We start from the raw sequence: 17,042 nt of genomic DNA on the forward strand, positions 1-17,042 counted from the left end.
TACAAATGCCCATAACCATCGTTCCTTGCCCTGGCACATTACCTGGGAAGCTTTTAGATACCGATGCCTGAGTCCCATCCCGGTTCGATTAAATCAAAATCTCTAGAAGTGATCAAAATCTCCAGGCATTAGTGATTTTTAAAAATTCCCCAGGTCGTTTTAAATGCAGTCAAAGCTGAGAACTGTTTTAGAGCCTCATACTGATATATTAAAACGAGGCTAAAAAGATGTCTAGCAACAATTGATGTGCCTACATCCTTTACAACCAGTGTAGCTGGACCCACTAATGACATTTATCCAGCCCCTAAACTTGTACTGCCCTTCCACAGTCAATAGAGGAAACAACCCCAACGTCTCTTCCTTCCCCTTGAAATAAACCTCTAGTTGGCCGGGGAGGAGGGGGCCTGGGGGTCTGGTCCACCCATGCCTTTGGGTCCCGGGGAAGTGCTTGGGCCAGGCCGCGACGCAAGAGAAGGGCTGAGCGGGATGAGACAAACCCTGTCCCGGGTCAGGCCCCGCCCCCGACTTTGCCAGGATTGCGCGCCCCGTCCCGCCCCAGAGTGTCGGAGGCGGCAGCGAGCTGCGGACTACAGTTCCCACAATGCACCCCGGGGCGGGCAGGGCTGGGCCGAGCGGCTGGAGCCGGGCCTCCGCCACGAGAGGCCGGCGAAGGCTGTCTTCCTGGGCCGGAGGCCGGGCGAGGGGCGGTGGGAGGGGGCGGTGGCCCGTACAGTGGCCATGTCTGCGTCCGCAGGGGGCCGTGGCCCCGCGAACCTGCGCCCACAGTCCAGGTCCGGCCGGGCACCCGTGCTCTCCCGGGGGTCCGGCAGAGTGCAGTGACCGGCAATCTCTGTGCGTCCAGGGCCCCCCGGAGAAACAGGTGAGTACGACTGCCAACCCACGTGGCCTGGGGGTACCGAGAGACTGGAGAGCTGTCATCCTTGGAGCGAGGGGCTTGAAGAGAGGGCGCCCCTGCTGCCTACGCTGCCATTTGCGGTAGGAGGTCTTAGTCTCTTTGGGGTGCCTTAGCCGGTTGGCCCCCAGGTGGAGAATACAAAAGGCGAAGACCGGAATCCTTCCTTTGGCTGGGAGGGCAAAGTCCTGTAGGGGCCAGTAGCCAGGTAGGACCCGGCCCCCAAGGCATCCCCCGGCCCCCAAGGCATCCCCCCAATAAAGTCCTCTCAAAGATCGGCAGAGGTGACCGTGGGGTGAGCGGGGCAGCTCCTGGAAGTGTCCTGAGGCTTTGGACTTTGCTCTCAAGGGTGCCCTGGCTCAGATAACACGTCTGCTCCTTGTACTGAGTGAGCAGCCCTTTCTGGGTTCCAGTTTGCTGGGGGAGGGTGAGCAGCCTTTGTCAGAGAGGGGAGTGGCCACTAGCAGTGACAAGTACCAGGCCATGCTCTCAGCAGGAGTAGGCATCCTGCTGAAACAGCTACAGCACAGCCTCACCAGGGCCCTGTTTGCCACGCACCCATGCATCCTGGCACCACCCTCCCATCTGGAGCCCACTCCCAAAGGAGTCAAAGAGAACAGAGCACTTTTTAAGCAGGAAGAGGGAGCAACAGTGGTAGGGAGCCAGTAGGGAGGGGCTCTTGAAGGCTCTACCTGCTCCAGGGTGGGCACAGAAGAAGGGCTGATGGACCCAGCCTCTTTGATGACATTGCTTGTGGACACAGCAGAGCACTTCTAGGTAAAGTAGCATGCCCTGGGGGCTTCTAGAGAGGCTGCCTGAGAAGGGGCCCCAAGGGCACATATGGGACTGGTCCCAAGAGACCTCTTTTGCTTAAGGGGCTTCAGGCCCAGCCTCCCAGGAGCTTCAGTCATGCAGGTTATGGCTCCAATGGGGGCTGGGGTGGGGTTTGCTGTGAGTCACTCACCCTCCCTGCCTAGTTTCCAGAGTAAGTGTCCAGAGAACTGTTTGCTTCATCAGGACTTCTGGCTGGATCCCCAGATTGGCCTTGGAGATGCTGAGGTGCTACATGATTTCAGGTAGCAGGGGAACTATTGTAAAGGAAGCCACTGCTAGCCCCAGCCAGCTGACCCTGTCCTCACTCCATGCATGTACCATGCTGGGTACCCCTCAGCCACACTGGGCTCATTCACCTGAAGCCCACAAGGGATTGGTGGGTAGTGGGCCCCCAAGACATTGGGCAAGTTGCTGTAGACCTTGTTTGGGTCTTTGAGCCAAAGGTGCAAGGCACAGAGCAGGGGCATGTGGCCAACCAAAGAGTTCAACTTGGGAGAGACTTCCAGGAGCAGCAGAAAACCAATGGTCTGTTCCTACAACGTCAGGCCCAATGAAGAGCCAGTAAGCCTGGAGGAACTCCCAGTCCTAGGCCCACAGACATCTCTTTGGCTGGACATCACAGGTGGCTCACTTCAGGCCAGAGCCTACCTGGCTTCATGAGGTCAGAATCATGTTTTCCCCAGCCAGCTCACTCAGGGCCTGGTTCAGGGTGAGCCAGCTCTCAAAGGACTGATTTATGGGGCAGAAACCACTGGATCTGTCTGTAAGTGCAGCTACATATGGTCTGAATGCTAAGTAAAAATAATCATGGTGTGCTAATGGCAGCACTGAGTGTACAAGTGCCTACTCTGTGCCAGGGTAACCAAATTACATGGATTATCTCATTTAATCCTCCCACAACCCAGCGAACCAGCACTATCATTATCCCCATTTTATAGATGAGAAAACTAAAGACTTATAAAACCAAACCAGGTTCATCCAGGTCCCTCTGACTCCAGGGCCATTGTTCTTGAGCACTTGACTACTACCAAACACAAATCTTCTCCACAGGCAGGGATCTCCAGAGGCTGCATTATAACTGGATGTTCTTTGAGGATCTTTCACCTTTTCCCTCCCAAAGTTTTTATCTAGCAAATGTTGATTAAACTCTTCCTGTGTGTGGAGCTGACATACTGAAATTTGTGGCGGGTCACAGGGTGACCTTCAATGTAGAAAAATGAAGCAGGGCAAAAGGGGTGAGAATCAGGGATATTGCAGGAAGGCCTCTCTGATAGGTAACACTTGAGCAACAACCTGAAGGAAGTGAGAGAGCGGGTCATGTCAATATCTAGCCCAAGCGGTGGACTAGGTAAGGTGGGGGGCAGAGGGAAAGGCAGGGAGACGTGGTCCAGGCAGAAAGCTCAGCAAGGGCAAAGTTCTGAAGTAAAAAAAGTGCTCAGGATTTCCTAAAGGAAATCCACGAGATCGTTGTGGCTGGGCTGAAGTAAAACGAGTGGGGGAAGGGATAGGAGATGAGGTCAAAGAAGTAATGGTGGGGGGGGGGGGGCGGGGAGATAGAGTGGGGCCTGTGCACTGCTGTGAGGAAATTGGCTTTCTCATTGAATGAATGGGAACCATTACAGAGTTGTGAGCAGGGGAAGTACATGACCTGACTTCTTTTTCAAGAGGATCACTTTGAGTGCTGTGCGAGGGTAAGACTGTGCAGGGACAAAGGCAGAAGTGGGGAGACTGGTTAAAAGACAGGTGCGACACTCCTAGAGAGAGAATGGTAGCCTGGACCAATGTGGTAGTGGTGGCAGTGATGAGCAGTGGTTGGGTTCTGGATATGGGTATTTCCCATTTAACATCAGTAATCTACAAAAGTTGGGCATTATGTCTGGAATCACTAACTTAGTGTCTGTTTCCCATTATTTTAAATGGGGAAAAGTATAATGCTTCCCTCATCAATCCCCAATCCCTAATTTTCTAAAATGGTACTAAATCCCAGGAAAAATATATATCTAATATATGCCTAGTAAGTTATAGTGTTAGGATATAAAATGCTTAAAGCATTTCCTCCTGATCACCAAACACTGTTTGCTGCTTTGATGCAGTATCATGGCCTCTTTCAGTACCTGCAACAGCCACGATGCAAGTAAGCCCCTTTTGTTGCCACTCCACTCCACTGTCTGATTTGGAATATAATTTGAGGCTTTAAATGCACATTACTTTGATAAAAATCTAGATCAAGTTCTGATGATGTAAATATGCATTTTTTTCTGTATAAACATAAGCTGAATCAATACAAGTTTGTTGTATTAGTTATCTATTGCTGTGTAACAAATTACCCCAAAACTTACCAGTTTAACACAATAATAAATATTTATTATTTCACGCAATTCCTATGGGGATTTGGGAGGAATTTGGGAGCAGCTTAGCTGGATGGTTCAGGCTCATATTCTCTCATGACACTGCAATCATCAGAAGGCCTGACTGGGGCCAGATGATTTGCTTCCAGGATTGCTCACTCACGTGACTGGCATATTTGATACTGTCTGTTTGCAGGTCTCAGTTTCTTGCCATGAGGTTCTCTCTGTAGGGCTGCTCAAGTGTCCTCACAACATGGCTAATGGCTCTACCTGAAGAGGGTGATCCAAGAGAGAAAGGCAGCAGCCACAGTATCTTTTATGACCTAGCCTCAGAAACCCACATTGTCATTTTCACATTATCCTATTGGTTATATAGATCAGCCCTGTTCGGTGTGGGAGGGGAGTACACAAAGGCATGAATAGCAGGAGTTGAGGATCACTGGGGACCATCTTGAAGGCTGGCTACCACAGTTGGGTATTAAAAACTAAAAGGAATTCTATGGGGAAAATATTAACAAGAGTGACATTTTGCTGGGTGCACCTGTATTCTAAAGTACAGGTGACAGGATTTGCTAGTGGTTCGGTATATGAGGTGTGAGCAAAAGAGATGACTCCAAGATCATTTTCTGAATAACTGAGAGGATGACGTCTTTCATGGAGATGGATAAAACTCTGGGAGGAATAAGTGGGGTTTTTTTGTTGTTTGTTTTTAAGATTTATTTATTTGACAGAGATAGAGACAGTGAGAGAGGGAACACAGGCAGGGGGAGTGGGAGAGGGAGAAGCAGGCTTCCCGCTGAGCAGAGAGCCCAATGTGGGGGCTCGATCCCAGGACCCTGGGATCATGACCTGAGCCAAAGGCAGACACTTAACAACTGAGCCACATAGGCGCCCATGGGAGGAATAAGTTTTTTGTTTGTTTGTTTGTTTTGTTTTTTTAGAGTTTTTTTTTTAAGATTTTATTTATTTATTTGAGAGAGAGAGAATGAGAGAGAGAAAGCACATGAGAGGGGGGAGGGTCAGAGGGAGAAGCAGACTCCCCGCCGAGCAGGGAGCCCGATGCGGGACTCAATCCCGGGACTCCAGGATCATGACCTGAGCCGAAGGCAGTGGCTTAACCAACTGAGCCACCCAGGCGCCCGAGGAATAAGTTTTTAAGAGGATGATCAGGAACTCAGTTTTGGACATAGAACTTTGAGATACTGTAAGACATCCAAGGGCAGGCATCAAGTAGACAGTTAAATGTGTGTGCTTCTAGAAGTCAGAAGAGAGATTGGCACTGGAAATAAAAAATTGGAATCATTAATGTATCAATGGAACTTAAAACCATGAGACTGAATAAGATTACCAGTAGATTGAATGAGGACAGGGAAGAGATCTAAGGACTGAAATCTGGGTTCCCTACCTGTCAGAAGAACTGCAAAAAGGACTTAGAAGAAATGGTCCATGAGGTAGGAGGAGAACCAAGGAAGGAGAGTGGTGTACCAGAAGCCAAGAAGAAAAAAATGTTTCAAAAGAGAGGAAATGATCAAGTGTATCCACTGCAACTGAGTGAAGTGAGATGATCCTGAAGTCAACTGGCAACCTTGATAGGAACAGTGTTACTAGAGTAATGGAGACACAAGTCTAGTTGGAATGGCTTCAAGAGTGAGTGGGAGAAGTGGAGAGGCTGTGGTAGATTTACTTCTTGATTACCAAATATCCACGACTCTCCACATTTCCCAGTCCCTCTGGCTACGTGACTAGTTCTGGCCAATCTGGGCTTTGAAGTATTTAAGAGCTCATACATGACCTTCCAAGCCCTGTCTTCCACTGCCCAGTGATGTGGGAAAAGTACGTATTCCAATGGCAGAGCTATGAGATGCAAGTAACTTGGATTCCTGAATCACTGCTTGGAAGGGAGCTGAATTACTACCAGACCCATGGTAGATTTTGCGTGAGCAAAAAATAAGCCTTTAGGTGTAAAGCCTCTGCCATTTTGGCATTCATCTGTTATACAACATAACCTAGCCCACCTGACTAATTAAACTCCAAGTATTATTTACTATTTTGAGGTTTGTTTGTTTTATAAAGGGCAGCAAAAAAATGGGGTGGAACCTAGAGGGAGGTTTGTTTTAATTTTTTAATTGAAATAAGACAGACGTAAAGTTCACAAATCATAAGTACAGCTCAGTCGATTATAACGGAGTAAACACACCCCAGGGAAGGTGTCTTGAAAACGAAGCGTCAGCATATTGGTGATGGATAGGGGAGAAGGGAAAACCAATGATCTAGGAGAGAGGGACAGCTGCTGAAGCCATGCGCTATGCTTGTGAGGGCGAGAGGGACTAGAGTGGGGGAGTTTGCCCCCGCTGGAGCACGACAGCTCATCTTCAGTGAGAAGGAAGGCAGCGTCTGACAGGTGAGGTGAGCTGGTGGTGGGAATCTTGGAAGTTCTCTTTGGCTGACTTCTGTTTCCTCAGCGGTATCACGGATAGCACTGAGTGAGCATGGGAGAAGCAGGTGAGGCAAGTTTGAGAAGAGAGAAGTTGTAAACTGATTGACCAGTGGAGTGGGAAAGTGAGGCGACATAGAAATGTGGTAATTGTTTTTTTTTAAGATTTTATTTATTTACTTGTCAGAGAGAGCATGCAAGAGAGAGCACAAGCATGGGGAGTGGCAGGCAGAGGGAGAAGCAGGCTCCCTGCTGAGCAGGGAGCCTGATGCGGGGCTCAATCCCAGGACCCTGGGATCATGACCTGAGCCGAAGGCAGATGCTTCACCGACTGAGCCACCCAGGTGCCCCAGAAATGTGGTAATTTAAAGCAATGGTTCTGGACCTTCTCCTCGGAAGGTTGTACATAGCAATCCAGGTTTCCTGAAATGTGGTAACTTAAAGCAATGGTTCTGGACCTTCTCCTTGGAAGGAAGCACGTAGCAATCCAGGTTTCCATCCAGGGAGCCAGGTCCAGAAGCCCTGGCCACAGCCCTGGGACTGTCAGTAGCAGCTTGCCCTCTGCCTGGACTCGGACAGACTCACCTCTCTGGGGTCACTCTCTCTTCATGTAGCAGTGCAGGCCCCAATCTGGCCTTTAGGGTAGCTTGTGAAAGAATGGTCTCCAAGGTTCTCGTGGGGCCTGTGTCTTCTTGCGGAAGACCTAGCCATGCCCTCGTTACTGTAGCACCCACTGCCCTGGCCTCTGTGGTGTTACAATGGTTATTTTGGCCTGTTTGGGATTTCTCCCATGGCTCTCCATCTCTGTCTCTGAGCAGACCTTTCTGAACAGGTTGCTGTTGAGGGCAAGTAGCCTCTTAGTTACTCTGGCCCTTTGTCAGACAAGGGGGCCCAAGGTGGTCCTCATGCTAGGAACCATCACTCTTGATTGTCCTGATGGATGGGATTAGTGGCCTAGAAAATCCACAAAGGTGGCTGTTCTCCCAAATGATGTTTCTTTGGTCCGACTCTATGTGGGGTGGTGCTGTGGGCCAGGGGTGCCCAGCGTTCACTTGTGCAATGCTCCAGGTTCAGTGCAATGGCCACTGGGATGCCCCGTCTGTTTTGCACATTGAACTTCTGCAAAAGACTCACTTGAAGAAAGGATTCCATAGCTTCCAACAAAGATGACAAAACAAAAGGAGCTTGAAAGTCAGCTCTTTGGGTACATACAGGAGCTCCCTGATAGGAGCTCTGGTGGGATGGGGCTGGGGGGTCTGAGAGAGTGCTCGTGGATACAGACAACCTGGGACCACACAAATGCGAGTGATGGGGACGCCGTCTCTTTGAGATTGCTCTCTTCGTGAACATTTTTGAGCACCTACTTCACGCCAGGCTCAGGGAGGAGCCATTTGCCCAAGGTTGCAGAGCTAGTGGGAAACAAGGTCTCAGTTATTCCTTATGACTCTGCCCTAGGAAGGCAGGGATGCGGTCACTAACACCAGTCCCTCCCAGGCCCCTGGCCTGCCTGCATGACCTCTTCATGAGTCTCTGGTCTTTGCTGCCCTTCTAGCCTATCCAGCCAGATCTCTCTTCACGAAAGGGTCAGTGCCTCAGATGGAACCCCTCCCCTGGGAATGTATATTGCCCCCCAAGTGAAGGCCCTTCAGCTTGCCATTCAGGGGCCCAAGGGATGACTCCAGGTGAGCCATCCAATTTCATTATCCCTGCCATCCACTCCCAGCCACCTCCACCAGGCCCAGAGATCAAGCTGAGTCTATCCTGGCCATCAGATGGGCACTGAGAACCGTCATATCTCTAGTTGTTTGTAATTTGTAAGGCAAGCCCCGGTGCCAAAATCAGAAAGTACAACAGTGTATTCGGAAAAAAGCCAGCCTGAAGACAAGCGTGTTCTTTCTTTGCAAATATCCAGAAAGCACTATTGGTCTACCCAGTTTTGAATGGGGAAATGTTCGTGGTAGGATGTGTGCTGAAAGACAGCAGGATACAGAATTGTTTCAATTCCCAGCTTCCAGCTTCCTCCCTGTTGTGACATCAGGCAAGGTATCTAAACTCTCCCAGCCTCAGTCCCTTGATCTATAAAGCTAGCCTGAGACACGGGCACCTGCCCCAGGGCGGAGTGATTAGGCTTGGATAACTGTCTACTGAACTTCTTAGCACACTGCCTTGGCGCTCAATGTTAGCTGCTGTTATCAGTTTGTAAAAAAATAAAATAAAATAAAATAATTTACCTTTTATGTACATTAAAAAAAACGGAGGAAATACACCAAAATGCGAACAGTGAAAGATCCTGAAAGGTGGGAGAATGGTGACATTTCTTTCTTTAGACCTTGTTGTATTTTCCAAGTTTTCTACAGTGAGTAGGTACAATGAATTCTTTCTTCCTTTTCTATTTAGAAAAAGAACAACATACTTCATTTTTTAGAGGGGACTACTCAGAACCCATTCCCCGGAGGTTTAAGCTAGTTGGGTCCTGGTGAGGGATGCTTTCCTGTACTTACCACGTTAATTATGCCAGTGACTCCTGCCAACAGCACCTTCCCCCTTAGCCTCGATGACACCTTTGTTTTCCCCACAGGCGAGCCTGAAGGATGGCTGCTGACATGCAGAGGAAGAGAAGCAGCGAATGCCCTGATGGCACATTGGCTCCTTCTGATGGGCAGAGTATGGAGAGAGCTGAGAGCCCCACACCAGGACTGGCTCAGGGAATGGAGCCAGGTACGGGCAGAGTGTGCAGCTCCAGGAAGCTGACAGTGAGAGCAGCCTCCAGGGCCACTGGGATTCCCAACCAGTCTTTCGCTCCCACTCATTCCCGTAGTTGTTCAGTCACTCCTGGGCTATTTGTCAGGTGCCGGGGATACTGCAGGGAACTGGGCTCAGTCCGGCTGTGTCCGGCCTTCCTCTCCATTTCGTGTTGGGCTACTCACCCTGTGCCAGCCTGGGTCCTCCTCCTGTTCCCTGGGTCTGCAGTGTACCTTCCTGGCTCCTTCTCCCTTCCTCAGCTCTCAGCTTAAATATCACCTCCTCACAAGTCAGGCCTGCCTGCTCTGACCATGCCCTATACGGGATACTCATTATTTTGTAACTTTATGTGTTTATGTGTGTATTGCACGTCTCTCGTCCCCAAGATCCTGAGCTCTTTGAGCACAGAGTGGTTGTATCCCCAATACCTAGTAGAGTACCAAACTCCTCGTAGAGACTCAAAATATATCTGTTGAATTATTCTGTCAAAAAAAAATCAGTAAAGGAGGACTGACATGGTCCCTGCCTTAGGGGAGCCACAAGCTAGTGGGGCCATTACACTGGAGTGGGTTAGGAACTATGGCCTGAGCAGAGTCAGGGAGACTTCTCGCAGGGGGAGAGAGTCACTGAACGCAGGAACCCCACTGCGGTGGGGGAGAAGGGTAACAACTGACAAGTGGCACAAGAGAAGTCAAGGAGGGAGATGTGACAGAGTGCCTAGGGTTGGAGGTCAGGTGAGGAGGTAACTAACGTTTTTGCTAAGAGCTGAAGTGTGACAAGGAGCCGGCCATATGAGGAGGTTCCAGTGTCTTCCAGGCAGAGGGAACAGCAGGTGCAGAGGCCCTGAGGTGGGTGGGGGTGTGTTGAGGGTGTCCAAAGAGGTGGATGAAGGTCAGTGTGAGTGGAATGGGTAAGGACTGTGAGATGAGAGTGAGAGAAGCAAGCAGATACCAGCCGCCCCCGCAGCCATGAGGGGTTTGGGTCTTAGTTCCAGCGTGATGGGCGGAGACTGGTGGGCTCTCAGTGGCAGGGAGGCATAACTCACAGTAGGCAGTAGTAGGAGGGAACAGCGGCCCGTCTCGCCAGGACAGGCAGTGAGGCTAGAGTGCCATATTAGGCACCTTGCTGGTAAGGTGGTCTGCCAGCGGGTCCTGCTCTAAGCACCAGTGCTTTTGGCTGGCAGGTGCCGGGCAGGAGGGTGCCATGTTCGTCCATGCCCGTTCCTACGAGGACCTGACGGAATCGGAGGATGGGGCAGCTTCTGGGGACAGCCCTAAGGAGGGTGTCGGGGGTCCCCCACCACTGCCTGCAGACATGCGCCAGATCAGCCAGGACTTCAGTGAGCTGAGCACCCAGCTGACGGGTGTGGCCCGAGACCTGCAGGAGGAGATGCTGCCAGGAAGCTCTGAGGACTGGCCAGAGTCTTCAGGGGCAGTTGGGCGGCCAGCCACAGAACCCCCCAGGGAGGGCACAGGCGAGGGGGATGACGAGGAGGCTGCTGAGGCATGGCGACTGCACCAGAAGCACGTCTTTGTGCTGAGCGAGGCGGGGAAGCCTGTGTACTCCCGCTATGGGTCAGAGGAGGCGCTTTCCAGCACCATGGGTGTCATGGTGGCCCTGGTGTCCTTCCTGGAGGCAGACAAGAATGCCATTCGTTCTATCCATGCAGGTGAGCCACCTGGAAAGGGGGGCAGGGAGGGCTCCCCTGGCCAGGGTTAATTCATAGCAGGTCCTGGACCCCCGGGGACTAGAGAGGCCTGGGATGTGCTATGTGAAGGGGTCCAAGGGCAGTCCCTCCGCCTCACTGGGCTTCAGTATTGTCATCTGAACATGGATAGCAACACTGCCTGCCTGACAGGGCTATTGTGAGGGCCAGAGGTGGCTCTGATGTGGGCTTTGCCCTTGGAGAGAACCAGAAGTCGGGGGAGGTGACCAAAAAGCCCCAGGTCCTGGCTCTTGCCGTTTAACACAAGCATGTTTTTCTGAGGTGCTCACTGCATTTTGGCTGGTGCCAGTCTGTGAACCAAGTGGAAGGGACAGGCCTGGAGTCCTCAGGGAAAGGGGACCTTGGGCTGCCGTTTTTATCTTCATCATCCTTAAGTCCCTACTGTGTGCAGAGCTCTGAGGGAGGGTGGAGAGGATGTAGAAGGCGACAAGCTGCGTAGGAAGCCAGGGTTCCGAGGGAGCTGGGCAAGGCCAATCCAGGAAGGCTTCCCGGAGAAGCTGACACGCCCTCCCTCCACCTTCAGATGGCTACAAGGTAGTATTCGTGCGCCGGAGCCCACTGGTGCTGGTGGCAGTGGCGCGCACGCGGCAGTCGGCGCAGGAACTGGCGCAGGAGCTGCTCTACATCTACTATCAGATCCTGAGCCTTCTCACGGGCGCGCAGCTGAGCCACATCTTCCAGCAGAAGCAGAACTACGACCTGCGGCGCCTGCTCTCGGGCTCGGAGCGCATCACCGACAACCTGCTGCAGCTCATGGCGCGAGACCCCAGCTTCCTCATGGGGGCGGCGCGCTGCCTGCCCCTGGCGGCGACGGTGCGCGACGCGGTGAGTGCCAGCCTGCAGCAGGCGCGTGCGCGCAGCCTCGTCTTCTCCATCCTGCTGGCGCGCAACCAGCTCGTGGCGCTAGTGCGCCGCAAGGACCAATTCCTGCACCCCATCGACCTGCACCTGCTCTTCAACCTCATCAGTTCCTCCTCGTCCTTCCGCGAGGGCGAGGCCTGGACGCCCGTGTGCCTGCCCAAATTTAATGCAGCCGGCTTCTTCCACGCACACATCTCTTACCTGGAGCCTGACACCGATCTCTGCCTGCTGCTCGTCTCCACCGACCGCGAGGACTTCTTTGCAGTCTCTGACTGCCGCCGCCGCTTTCAGGAGCGCCTGCGGAAGCGCGGAGCCCACCTGGCGCTGCGGGAGGCCCTGCGCACGCCCTACTACAGTGTTGCTCAAGTGGGCATCCCGGACCTGCGCCACTTCCTCTATAAGTCAAAGAGCTCGGGACTCTTCACCAGGTGAGGGAGGGCCTTGGGGACACTGCTTTGAGGGAGATAGGGGTGGGGATGGGGAGAAGGATTGGTCCTGAGCCCTGATGCAGTCCTGAAGCTGACAGCTCCTCTGGGAATGGACTGACATGTTGGATCTGCTTCCCTCTGACATCAGGGACCCAGTCTCCCTATCCCTCTGTTCCCTATGGGCATACATCGCTCCACTTTGTTACCCAGAAGGCCTTGAAATACCCAATACACCCAGGGAAGGAAGCTGGAACCGAGGTCTCCTGGATCTCCTGCCCTGGAGCAAGTCTGCCTTAGGGGTCATTTTAGTCCAGGCCAGGAGGCACAGTACTCCTCCAACAGAGGGGCTGGGGCCAGATGTGGCATCTTCGATCCTCCCATTACCCCTTTTTGGGTTCCCAAATCACTCTTCCTCCACTTCAGACCTGTCCCTCTGTCTTAGACACCTAAACTCAGATTGGCCTCTCCAAGGGAAGGTCACCAAAGATGCCATGAACTTGGGGGAGGGGGAAGAACAGGGCTCCAGTCTGGGTGGGCCTAGCCCTGTCCTGGAGAGTCTTCTGTGGTAGGTAGACAGTGCCCTATCCTGGGAGAACATTTCGAGGGTAGGACACATGGCAGAGTCTCCTTGGTTAGGAATGGTTTGTTTCTGGGTCTCCAGAGAAGGCACTGGAAGTCATTTCTTTGCGAACCCCCCCCCCATCTCCAGCCCTGAGATTGAGGCCCCATACACCAGTGAAGAGGAGCAGGAGCGGCTGCTGGGCCTCTACCAGTACCTGCACAGCCGAGCCCACAATGCCTCCCGCCCACTCAAGACCATCTACTACACAGGCCCCAATGAGAACCTCCTGGCCTGGGTAAGGTGGCCCTGGGCTGGCCTGGGCTTTATCGGGATCCCGGGCAGAGGGCCTGAGGGCTACCTAACCTCAATGACTACCCTGTGCCCCCTCCTCCAGGTGACAGGTGCCTTTGAGCTCTACATGTGCTACAGCCCCCTGGGGACCAAGGCATCAGCCGTCAGTGCCATCCATAAGCTGATGCGCTGGATCCGCAAAGAAGAAGACCGCCTCTTCATCCTCACGCCCCTCACCTACTGATGGCAACGTGTGTGGGTTCAGCCCTCTTCGGCACACTGGGCCATGGAAGCCACGGGAGCCTCCACGTGGGCTGGCCTCTGTTGCCCAGGCAGCAGGTGGGGACTGTGGGTTGGTGCGTGCATTAAAGTGCTTTGGGGAAGACACTCGTTGGGCCTTGTCATTGGTCCCTTCACTCACCCACTCTCACTCACATACAGATACCGAATCCTTCTCCCTGGTCCTTGCCCGTGCTCCCCCACGCACAGGGCCACATGCACATTTGAGTCCTTCTCTCCCTCCCTTGCACAGCATCAGGCCACCGGCACTCAGAGTCAAAACTGGGACTGGGGCTCTCTGCATTCAGCTAAAGTCTTGCCACACATAAAGTGTTCTCCAGCACCTCCTGGCCTTGCACCCCACCGCCCCACCCCAACATTCAGTCGGAGCCCCGGCGCCTCCCCTCTCACTCCTAGAAGGGGCCCCCAGCGGTGTGCCCCAAAGGACCAGTCATACGCTCTGGGAGGTGTGGCTCTGCTTACTGGGCTGCAGTAGCTCAGCAGTAGCTGAGCTGAGTAAGATTCGGACGGTCAACTAGGGAGAGTCTGAGCCTTGGTACGTGTGGGTGGGAGCCCTTGGTGAGGTGGTCCAGTGTTCAGCACAGACCTCAAGATTCAGAGTTCAGCTTCACCGTAGCTCTAGGCCTCTGGGGAAATTGTCCCAGCTTGAAGGGCTATCCACCTCAGCATCTGTACTTCCAGCCAGTACATTCCTCAGGATGGCCCCAGGAGTGAGCTGGAGGGCCTGCAAGAAGACCCAGCTGACTTCTGGGGAGAGGTGAACCCTGCCCTAGGAAGGGCAGATGCCACTAGGCACACTGGGCCCTCTTCAGCCACCCCATACCCTGGAATGGCCCAGCCCACGGGGGTCACTGTGGACATCCCTGGAGGCTCAGCAGTGAAGGCCCAGCCCCATTCACTCTATCCCGAGACCCTCTTTGGGCAGAACCCAAGGCACAGCTCAGAAAGCTTCTACCTTGCTGCTGGGGTGGGAGGTCGGGGGTGGGGGGCTTTTCCAGTTCTGCCACAACTTAACCATCTCATTGGCTAGGGGAGCAGAAGACCTAGGAAATGTTTATGGGAGAAACGTGCCCACTGAGTATGGTCTTCAGACTGTAGAGTGAATCACCCTCATGTAGTCTCTGAGAGCTGGGCTAAGATACTCTGCCACTAAAAACAACCCATGTTGGGAAAAGAAGTTTGTGTGGGTAGCATGGGCCAAGGGTACACTGGAATGGTTCAATTGCTGTCCCAGGAAATGGCAGCATAGTCCCTGCCCTTGGCCCCATCCTGGATCACATTAGAATGGGTATGGCCGCAAGCCACCTGCCCTGACCCCAGAGTCCTTGGGGAACAGCCACAGGCTTGGTGGTGCTGCTCACCCTGCACATGTGCCCTAGGTCTCTTTTCTGCCTGTTCCTGCTTCTGTTTCTCCCCTTGATCCTGGCCAGTGCACCAAACCGCTGTCTCTGGGGCCCGGGTGATGCCATGACTGCTATCAGCATTCTTCTGGTCAGTGGTCCGCCCCTAGGGGCCCCTGTTGGCTGCTGTGATCCTCGTAGGGTTCTCAGCTTCTCTGCAGTTCAGCACCTATTCTGGGTGGGTGTGGAAAGGGGTGGTGACAATCAGGAGGCACCTAAAGTGTGGGGTTTATCTGGGGATCAAGGAAGGAATAACAGGCAAACAGGGAAGGTGCTCCTAGTGGAGGAACCAGCACGTGCAAAGCAAAGGACTTGATAAAGAACCTGGTATTACTGGTTTACACCGAAGCCGGAGGAGTTTTCAAGGCCTAGGGTTCTCGAAGTCCAGGTAAAATTCTGGCACTGGGGAGCCACTGAACGTTTTAAAGCTGCAGAATGATACGGTCATACCGTGGTTAGAGAGATCCCCTGCTGACACTCAGATGATCTCTTTGGGTTGGAGAAAAAGGCCAGCACTAGTTCTTTGGAGTAGTGTTCAGAGGGGTGTGAGAGCCCAAAATGGGAAGAGAGGGCACTCCTTCGAGGTCACAGATGCCAGGGTAGTTGGGCAGGTCCTAAGTCAAATATGGGCCAGGCCTTATGAGCTCAGCTTGGGGGAGCACTTATACCTAGCACAGACTTCCCCCACATGGTTTGCCTCCCCCCTCCTGCAGACTGAGCAGTTGGGGGAGGAGGAAGGGGTTGCTCCTGTGGATGCTTGCTCTCCAGGACCAGGGCTGCCCAGGAAGGGACGCTGGCTTGGGGGCAGCCAACATCTTGGCCACATGGTGGCAGCAAAGAATCAACTGTTGACTGCTGTATCCCAACCCTCAAAACGGGTGGATAGGGTGATCAAGGAGGGCCCTGAAGTCTCCTCCCAACCCACAAAAATCTCTCCGAACGTCCTGAGGCAGGATGGGGGTCCAAGAAACTATGTCCTAGTGCCAGCAGAGACTGTTTCATTTCAGTTTTGCCGTGCATGACTATCAGGCATGTGCATGTTGGCTGTGAAACACAGGAACCATGCCGTGATTTTTTTATAGGTATTTATTCATTTCCGGGCCAATTCTGGTTAGAGAAGGGAGTGCCTTTTACGTTGCCTGAGGCTTGGAATCCTCCCAGCACTGGGTGTGGCTGCCCACTCCTGCATTTCCTCTCTCCACCAGGTGCTCATTGACCTCCAGCCTTGAGCGGGGAGGGAGTCCAGCACTAGGGATGGGGAAAAGGGGGAGCCAGGGAGCCAGAGTCAACTGTGCTGGGGTGGGTATAGCACAGGATCTGTGGGACCCACAAAATGGATCTGGCATTGACAGGATCAGGAGGGCTTCCTGGAGGAGGTGCCGTCTAAGTTCCAAGAGGAGGAAAGGAAAAAGGTGCTCCTGGAAGGAGGAACAAGGAGTATGGTCTGGATGGGGGAGTACAGAAGATACAGCTCCAAAAGTCAGGCTGAATGAATCCTGCTGGGCTGAAAGCTCCTCTCTCTCCCACCGCTCTTACCTTCCAAAGCCCTGGGGCCCACAGTTCACAGATCCCTCAGACCTCAGCCTAGGGCCACTCTATGAACCTCCCCCCGCCCAGGGTCCAGGCCCACCTGGCTGAGGGGGCTGTCAGGCTGACGACATCCCCCAAAAGCCCCTCTCCAGTACTGGGGAGAAGCAGTTATCAAGGAGCGGCTGCTGAAATCCAGGTGTAGCCTCTCCTCCTCCCAATCCCATACACTTCACACACCAGAGAGAGAACTCTGGGCAGCCACCTAGTTAGAACTACATCCTCATTTCAGAGACAGAGAGACGGAGGCCCAGCATAGCTCACAGAGCACGTTAGAGGTCCCCTGTCAAAGCCCATGTTCCCCCCATAGCAGGGGGTACTGGAGCACAGCCAGCAAAGGCCAGCACTGTGTTTTGTTATCCCCATCCTGCAAATTCTGCGGACTGAGGCAGCCGTGGAGGTACCAGAGCTAGGGCTGGGCCTCCACAGAAGCTGCCTCTTCTCTGACTCTAATGTCTAGCCAGCACGGTAGGCCCCAACACATAACCCCTACCGCCTTGGGCAGGTAGGGTGCAACGCACCTTCCTCACACCATCCTGGCACTGACATCCCAGGGCAGGCCCAAGGAACGATGGCTCCTGACCACAGAGGGTAGCAGTACCACTGGAGGGCCCCA

The 17,042-nt window shown here is 53.3% G+C and overlaps 1 protein-coding gene across 2 annotated transcripts; it reads left to right on the forward strand.

Annotated features, from left to right (window-relative positions):
- The first annotated feature begins 628 nt into the window (after positions 1–628).
- MON1A (MON1 homolog A, secretory trafficking associated) lies at positions 629–13,529 on the forward strand. Of its 2 annotated transcripts, XM_021687018.2 has the most exons (6): positions 629–880; positions 9,108–9,247; positions 10,455–10,940; positions 11,521–12,286; positions 12,996–13,143; positions 13,243–13,529. In XM_021687018.2, the coding sequence occupies exons 2-6, from the start codon at positions 9,121–9,123 to the stop codon at positions 13,381–13,383; spliced, it is 1,668 nt and encodes a 555-aa protein (XP_021542693.1). In that variant the 5' UTR covers positions 629–880; positions 9,108–9,120; the 3' UTR covers positions 13,384–13,529. The 2 variants fall into 2 exon arrangements, with proteins under 2 accessions (XP_021542693.1, XP_044773045.1); XM_044917110.1 differs by lacking the exon at positions 10,455–10,940 and having other exon boundaries at positions 13,243–13,523.
- The last annotated feature ends 3,513 nt before the right edge of the window (positions 13,530–17,042 follow it).

Source organism: Neomonachus schauinslandi, chromosome 1 (genome assembly GCF_002201575.2).
Source record: "Neomonachus schauinslandi chromosome 1, ASM220157v2, whole genome shotgun sequence".
NCBI classification, from domain to species: Eukaryota; Metazoa; Chordata; class Mammalia; order Carnivora; family Phocidae; genus Neomonachus; species Neomonachus schauinslandi.